Source organism: Sipha flava, unplaced genomic scaffold (genome assembly GCF_003268045.1).
Source record: "Sipha flava isolate LNK unplaced genomic scaffold, YSA_version1 64_pilon_pilon, whole genome shotgun sequence".
Lineage (NCBI taxonomy): Eukaryota > Metazoa > Arthropoda > Insecta > Hemiptera > Aphididae > Sipha > Sipha flava.
Window position 1 is genome coordinate 817,671 of NW_020273604.1, and position 8,530 is coordinate 826,200.

Consider the following 8,530-nt stretch of genomic DNA (forward strand, 5'->3'; position numbering starts at 1 on the left):
CTATACTATCACAAAATATTTTAATTTCGCTTATCAGCGGTTTGCCCATGTGCTAAGTGTATATTAAATAATTAAAAAGTTCCGGTTTTATTAAATAAAGTTTATAAATTATTGTAGTGTCAGTTTTGTGACTAATTCTTGAAATTTCAATTTTTAACTATTTTAATTGTGATATTAATTACAAACGGAAATCAATTTTTTAGTAAACTATAATGAGAATCTTAAACTTTTAGCTTACAATAATTTTAAGATGTTAAACATGATGTCTTTTATTAGATTACCATTATTAACACATTTTCCAATTTTTCAGTGAGTATCTACATGTAGTTATACTTGTTTTTGTTAATTATTATGAATAATTTTAAAAATATTCGTCCTATCACAGTGTATATTAATATAAATTCTGTCCGATTAGTTTCAGAAGGCATATTACAATTAAATGTCCACAATTCTCTACTGTTCAATCAGAATATCAAGTTTCTGATGAAGGTAAGATTTTAAAATTGATGAATTGATAGCATGTTAAAATTATAAATCTATAAAATACAATTAATTTTCTTTTCAAGATATAAAGAAGTTAAAACGAAAGTTTTCATCACCACGTAATATTATTTCCAACTATTACAGTCAAGTTGAAAAAGCTCAAGACATAAAGACAGGTCTTCATTTTGGATTTCACAAGAAAAACAAAAATTTATGGGGTTGCAAATTAAGTGTTCAATGGCCCAATTCAATGGTATTCTCAAGTATGGATACTACAAAAGTCAAAGCTGCAGAAACTGTAGCTTTAAATGCTATAAAATGGTTGCAAGTAAGATAATCATTTTAAACAATTGAGTGAAAAATTAAATAAACTTGTTTATTTACCTATTTTATATTTTACCTTTTATTTACTTATTTTTTTATTTTATTATTTCAAAAAAAAAATGGTTAACTTTTTTTTATTTTTTGCCACTAGTCTTAGAACATTAAATATAATATTTTAATTAATTATTAATTGTATTTTAACTAATTTAAAAATAATATTAAATAATTTTTTAGGATATTGAAAAACTTGATCATCAAGGTAAACCAATAATAACAGCAAAACAACGCATAGCTGTAGCATCAACTCCTATTGCTTCAATAAATCTGAGTGAAAAAAATGTAAAATTAATTGCAAACCTAGTTCAAACGTACAATCTGGTTAGTAAATTTTAGATTTATAAATATTTACATTAATTTAATTTTTCATTTTAATTAGTATTAGGCATGTAGTTAAGGAAAAGCTAGGATAGACCTGGCAACCTAAAAATTATAAAGGCCCTTGACTGACCCAATCACTTATTTAATGTTATGAAAATACAAAAAAAATGATTATATTCTTTGACTGTTAACTTGGCGGTATTAGTTAAACAATTTTTTAATAATCATAAAGATATTTTATATTAATCTTATATATTTTCTACATTTCCTTTGCCTTTTTCCCAACTATTTGGGATTGGCCACCTTTGTCCTAAATTTCCACTAATTTTCCATTTTTGATATTCTACATCCTCTATACACATCAACAGCCAATAATAAAAAAAATAATTAGAAGCTTAGTCTGGATTATTATTATGTTTGTAAAGTACTTTTAAATATATTTATTTATTTCTATATATAAACTATTCTTTATTTATTTATATATTAATAACTTTTCATTCATATGTTAATAGAAAAATATAAACATAGCTCATATTCATTGAGTACTACGGTAAAGTATAATATAATAGTATTAGTAAACTAAAGTAAAATAGTATTTAAATGATATCACTATATTATTATTTATAAATAAATTAAGATTATTATAAAATATCTATATCATTATTAGAAAATTGTTCAATAAATACCTCCAAGTCAAGAATTAAAGTCTATAATAATTATAATAATCGACTATTAAAATAAATTATCATTATGTAAAACGACTAATTTTTCTTAATTTATTCCATCCTTTATTTATTCACATTTGATTGTAATTTTATTTTATCATACTCAGATTTTATTTTTTCATATTCAGTCACAATTTTATTAACTTTGTATGTACCTAATAATGAATCAAATCATTCAAAACCAGTTGTACTTTATAACAAATTTAATATACTCCAAGCTAATTTTTTATTTATTTATTTATATTTCAATTTTAATTTAATTTTTTATTATTTAATGTATGGGACAAAAAATATTGGCCTTTTTAAAATATATTTCCTGACTACACGCCTAACTATTATACTAAAAAATAACAAATAGTTTTATTAAAGTTTAGTTTATTGAAAATAATTAAGTATAAACATATTATTTATCATTATTTACCGTAGGAAATTCAACCATTAATAAACAAAGGAAAACAAGTGTTAACTGAAATAGATTCTCAGGATGGTAAATTATACTTAATTTTATTGATTTATGTAATTACTAATAATTTTTAAATGTTTAGATACAATTGATTTTATGTTATCTTCGTCTTCATCTATTGACTGTTCAAAACGAAATAAACTTCTATGTGATAGATCCATGCAAAAAATATCTGGATTAGTCAAATTACCCATTGATGACTATGAGTATGTTTTATACAAATATTTATATATAATATTTCACATTTTTATTTAAAATATATAATAATTAGGGAAAATATACTTGAAATGATTGAGAATAATCAAGTAACTATTATAAAAGGAGAACCTGGGTGTGGGAAAAGTACAAGAGTACCTAATTTTATAATGAAAAAATGGAGCCAAATTGGAAAAGGAGGTGAATGTAATGTTTATGTTACACAGCCAAGACGAATCAGTGCATTAACTCTTGCTCATCGAGTTGCTAATGAACGTTCAGAAGAAGTATATAAGAGAATGAAATTTATTTTATATTTTTTTTTTAAAAATGGTTTATTTTAATTTTAAAGTTAGGTGATGTGATTGGTTATCAAGTTCGTTTAAAACAAATTTTACCAAAAAAACCGGGCTCTATAGTCTTTGCATCTAGTGGCATATTGCTTCAAAAATTACAAAGTGATCCTGCACTTAAAGAATTTTCCCATGTTATTATTGATGAAGCTCACGAACAAGATATAAACACTGAAATATTACTTATGCTTACAAAGAATGCATTGGAATTAAATGAGAACTTGAAATTAGTTATAATGAGTGCCACATTGAACGCTGAACACTTTCAGAATTATTATGGTCAATTAGCTGCATCTATTTCAATACCAGGTTTCACTTATCCAGTGAAAACTCATTTTTTATCAGTAAATTTTATTAATTGTTATTAAATTTGAATTTGAATATTAATATTTTATGTTAAATTTTAGAATCAACTGGCAAGAGAATGGGGTATTCATAATACAACAGTTGAAATGAATAATGTACCTTTTTGGAATCCACAGCTAGTAGCAAATGCAATAAAATGGATACATAAGAATAAGCCACCTGGAGCTATATTGTGTTTTGTATCTGGTTGGCAAGATATAATTGACGTGAGAATAATTTAGTTTATATGTTATTAACATAATCTTTTTTCTTGAAATATATTTGTTTTAATAGGTAAATAAACTCATACAGCATGGATATAATAATTTTGATATAATGTTTGCTCATTCTAAACTAACACCTGAAAAGCAAATTGAAATCATGAAACCTGCAAGCAACGGAAGACGAAAAATTGTGTTAGCTACAAATATTGCTGAAACTAGTATTACTATTAATGACGTAGTATATGTTATTGACACTGGTATGCAAAATGTGTCCAGGTAAGTTAATTATTTTATTTTACTCACAATATTTAATTTTAACATATAATTAAAGTAATATTATAATTTAATGTTTAATGTTAGTCTGTATTTTTTATTTGTTTTTGAAATGTTCAATTTTATTTAATATTTCTTACATTTATTATTCAATTATTTGAAGTGTTGAATGTTTTATACTGATTAATATTTGTTAATATAATTATTAATAATTTTTTAGTTGGAACGCGGAAAAGGGTATTAAATTATTAGATCGTAGTTGGGTCTCCCAAGCTAATGCGATACAAAGAAGAGGTCGTGCGGGAAGAACCCAGCCAGGAGAATGTTATCATTTATACACAATAGATCGTTTTAACAAATGTTCTACATATCCTATACCAGAAATTCAATTAACTCCTCTTGAACATACAGTCCTAAATCTAAAAGTAATTATATACTTAATACATAATAATATGATTTAATTTGGTATTTTTGTTGTTTAAAAGATGTTATAAATTGTGTTCATTAATATTATTTAGATACACAGCCAAGACAAAGCAAGGACTGTACTATCCAAGCTTTTAAATCCACCTGATTTTGAAACTGTAGATAGCGCTGTTTCAGAATTACAACTTCTTGGTGCATTAGACAAAGAAGAGAAATTGACAGCATTGGGCAAAAGAATCGCAGCATTTCCATTTGATCCTTGTCTTTCAAAAGCTTTAGTTAATTCAGTATTTTTCAAGTATACATTCATTTTTTATTTGTCTATAATATAGTTTTGTTGTATGTTACATTAATATAAATGTTTAGGTGTTTAGATTCTACACTAACCATTATAACTTACTTATCAAGCAATGTAAATATATTCAGAGAAACTACACCTGCTGAATCAAGAATGATAAAAAAAAATTACTCATCATGTAGTGATCACTTGGCTGTGGCAAAAATATTTTCTGAATGGAACACTACTCGAGATCGTTATTCAAATGATTCCAATTATTACTCCAATAATCTTTCATTATCTAATAATAGCCTAATATTGATGTATAGTAAGTATTATACCCATTTTTTGATATTATAATTTTTAATGATTATGTATAACATAAATTGTTTAACTGGTATAAGTTTATTAATAATTGGACTGATTTAAAATTCTTACAGGATTAAAAAATTTATTTGCACAACATTTGTACAACAGTATGCTTATTGAAGATAAAGATATAGACAGTTTAAATTTAAATTCAGAAAAATCTTTAGATCAACTTTTGCCAGCTGTATTAATTTCAGGATTTGGTAATTTAGTATTCAAACAATCATTTATGCGACGAAATGGACGTACAGATTCATCATTTGTTAATGAGTATGAATGTTTCTATAAATATTAAGAACTATTTTTATTTAAATAACTTTTGTTGTTTTATTTTTTAGTACTGGAATAAAAGTTGTATTACATTCAGAAAGTGTAAATTATAATAAAAATGAGGAAAATGAACTGTTAACTTATTTTAGAGAAGGTAAAAATCTTGATCATAATGCGGTTATGCTTAATAAATCTACATATATTCATCCAATAATGGCTATTCTGTTTTTTAATGGCCAAGCACATTTTAAACATGTAAGTCAATTGTTTAAATATTTTACTTACTTTATTATTAATTACTGAAATTATATTTTAAATACATATACTCCACAGGATGGACAAAATAATTGTTTGATATACATAAAAAATGGAAAACGTATAAACATTTCTTGTTCAAAAGGGTAAGTACTAATTATTTCAGAATTTATAAATTCTATCTATTATTTTTTTGAATGTTATTTTTTCTTTCTGACCTTTGACTTTATACAATTAAATATATTCTGTTTTACTGAAAATATGTATTTAAAATATTTTTTTATGTTAAATAAAAAATATATACTACCATTCTTTGAGATTCAAAATAATTCATTATTAGTCATCACCAGGGCTTATAACTTATAGCTCTAAAAATATTAGTTATAAGCGCTATAATATATTCATAAAAATATTCATATAAGTGTTTAAATATGCACTGTAAATAGAAAAATATGTGAAAAAAATAAATATGTAAAAAAAAAATGTCAAATTCTTATTATTAAAATACCGATCGCATCGCTATATAATATAAAAAAATATATAATTTAAATCAAAAGAAGAAAAATTAATTAATTAATATGAGTTAATTATAAATATAAATACTACTATAATTACTTGTTATTATTAAGAAAAATTGTTTTAAATGCTACAAAACTGAAAAGGACTTAAAAAAGCAAAATAACAAATAAAAAATTTCTAAATATACAAAAATAGAAAAAAAGCAAAATAGCTTTTATACTTTGAAATATAAAAAAATATGCAACATAAAATTTTGTATTTAGCATCTTAATTATCTGAAATAAATTTATAGCTCACATAAGTATTTCTAGGACCTTTCAAAAAAAATATTTAAATGCTACAAATTATGAGCCCTGGTTTTCACCATTAATTATAAGTATTACTATAATCAATTATATTATAATTTTCATGTTGTTAATTGAATATTTTTGTTACAATATAATTATACTTAACCATAAAATAACTTTCATTAAACTTATCTTATGAATTCTAAGTTAACAGTCAATTTTTAAATGTAAAAGCTATTTTGGTTAATTTTTAAATAAATAAAAATATCCAACTACCTAAGTTTTGTATACACCGTTTTGCGTTTTTATATTATGTGTTTGTATAAAAATTGCTAAGTTTAAAAAACATGATTTTTTATTTTCATTTATTGAACTTTTATATAAAAAAATGATTTCTAAAATTCTTTGACATCAATTTCTTTTTTAATATTATAAGATAATAAAACAACAATTATTAAATAGTTTTTTACAAATACTAAATTTTTTTTAATTAGATCTACATGTCTATAAATGACCTCAGTATTTAAATAAAATTGTCTTCCTTTTTTTAGTGATTGGCAGAACATATTGGCGCTGAGAAATGTTGTGAGGAGTTTTATTAATTTTCTTTTGGAAACATATGGGCATAATGAACTCAATGATCAATATGATGAAATTATGAACTTTCGTGACTCTTTATGTTTTGTTTTGTGTAAACTTATAGAAAAATAAATTTCTGTTCTGACTTTATAGTTTAAAACAAGTTATAAACTTCTAGACTACTAGATTATAAAAAATGTTATTTACACATAAAGTTTATAACTATACTACATTTATAATATAAATTGTTTATATGTTATAATTTAATGTATGTATATATTTCCAGTGTACTAAATATAATACAATTTGACAAACATGTTTTTTATGAAATAGTTTGTTTACAAAATGTGATATGCGAAAATGTGAAAATAAAATATGTATAAAAGACTGAATGTGAGTTTTATACAGTTTTTATTGTTTTATGTTAAGTACTCTTTGCAGCATTAATTACTGTTGATTATTATAGATTTATGATTTAGATTACTTAAAAATATCTATTTGGTATTGAAAATTAAACAGTTTTTTTTCATCAAAATTTATATAAGTATGTTTTTAATTTATTATTATTTAAATTTTATCAAGGAATTAAAACGGGTTTTCAATATCAACTTTTCATAACTGCACACAAATTTAGGTCACATTAACTAAAACAAAAAACCATAATAATTTAATAAAATTTAATGTTATTTTTCAGCTTCAAAATTATTTTTTTATTATAAGCGATAGCATTCAGTTTTTTAAGAATTTTTTGAAGTGAAAAGTTTGTGGCTATATAAATGTCTATTTACTATTTGGCCTACAGTCTAAATCTACATAAATATTTGATGTAGTCAAAGGCAGGCGTGTCTTCAGAGACTTACCAGAGGGGGGAGGCATTTTAAGTATTAACTGATAATAGTTGTTTCCCCAAATTAGTACTGAGACACAGAGTCCGATTATGTTCCTATATTATGATTGCACCTCATATTAATGTCATAATATGGTTTTTTAGGCAAAATAAAATTATTAGGTTTGTATCTAATTAAATAATCGGGATTTAATAGTTCACACGGACTAAAATGTATTAAACAATTTAAATTTTTGAAAAGCTTGGGGGGGCATGCCTTTAGGGGCCCCCCTCTTTGGAGTCGAGCCTGGTCAAAGGTACCTATGAAACTTATTTAAATTTTTTAGCCCAGGGTCCTTGTACGTATTTTAATTTAAAATAAACTATAAACTTGATTAATGTGTGCTTAATTGAGACGTAAGGATTAGGCCATTATATACTATAGTACCTACTTATTATTACCAGCCTTTATCATGTTTGATATTTCAATTAATATTTTATACTTTCGTTTATTAGTTTAATGAAAATGTTTTAGTCGAAGTATTATAATTAATTTTACCAGCTAGATATATACGACAAACATCCACAGACGTTCTTAGCTCAACGAAACTGAACTCAGATTGAATTTGAATTATGCAAAATGTGTATTTGAGATGAACAAAAATTGTGCAATATTATGGAAATTTTGAATACATACAAATAAGGTAGGAGAACTTAACTCCCCTTTATTACGTATAGCTCTTTAAAAAAAAAAAAAAAAAAATTGTAATCATAAGATTACAGTCTATTGTACATAGTAAATTATATTATAAAATATTAATCGGCTCCCTCCCGCCCTCTAAAACTCAAATACTATGTGCGCCTATAGTTGATGGGGTTTTGTTCAATTGTTTTTAAATTACTATTGTGTAGTTAAAATAGTTTTCTTAAAATAATAGTGTTATAATTCAGTGTGTATT

General features: G+C 23.8%; 1 protein-coding gene across 1 annotated transcript; it reads left to right on the top strand.

The window, feature by feature from the left end:
- The first annotated feature begins 77 nt into the window (after positions 1-77).
- On the top strand, positions 78-6,942 carry LOC112691525 (putative ATP-dependent RNA helicase DHX30). The gene is made up of 17 exons (XM_025565796.1): positions 78-309; positions 416-489; positions 567-811; positions 1,042-1,185; positions 2,337-2,397; positions 2,456-2,579; positions 2,645-2,855; positions 2,921-3,265; positions 3,329-3,493; positions 3,561-3,766; positions 3,984-4,188; positions 4,282-4,487; positions 4,556-4,794; positions 4,907-5,105; positions 5,174-5,360; positions 5,439-5,506; positions 6,718-6,942. The coding sequence occupies exons 1-17, from the start codon at positions 251-253 to the stop codon at positions 6,875-6,877; spliced, it is 2,898 nt and encodes a 965-aa protein (XP_025421581.1). The 5' UTR covers positions 78-250; the 3' UTR covers positions 6,878-6,942.
- The last annotated feature ends 1,588 nt before the right edge of the window (positions 6,943-8,530 follow it).

What these genes read in the sequence shown, in the direction of transcription:
- LOC112691525 (XM_025565796.1), top strand. Translation starts at nt 251, where the DNA reads ATGTTAAACATGATGTCTTTTATTAGATTACCATTATTAACACATTTT. An exon ending in TGAAATAGATTCTCAGGATG is followed by an intron (nt 2,398 to 2,455) that starts GTAAATTATACT and finishes TTAAATGTTTAG; the next exon opens with ATACAATTGATTTTATGTTA. An exon ending in AACATTTCTTGTTCAAAAGG is followed by an intron (nt 5,507 to 6,717) that starts GTAAGTACTAAT and finishes TCCTTTTTTTAG; the next exon opens with TGATTGGCAGAACATATTGG.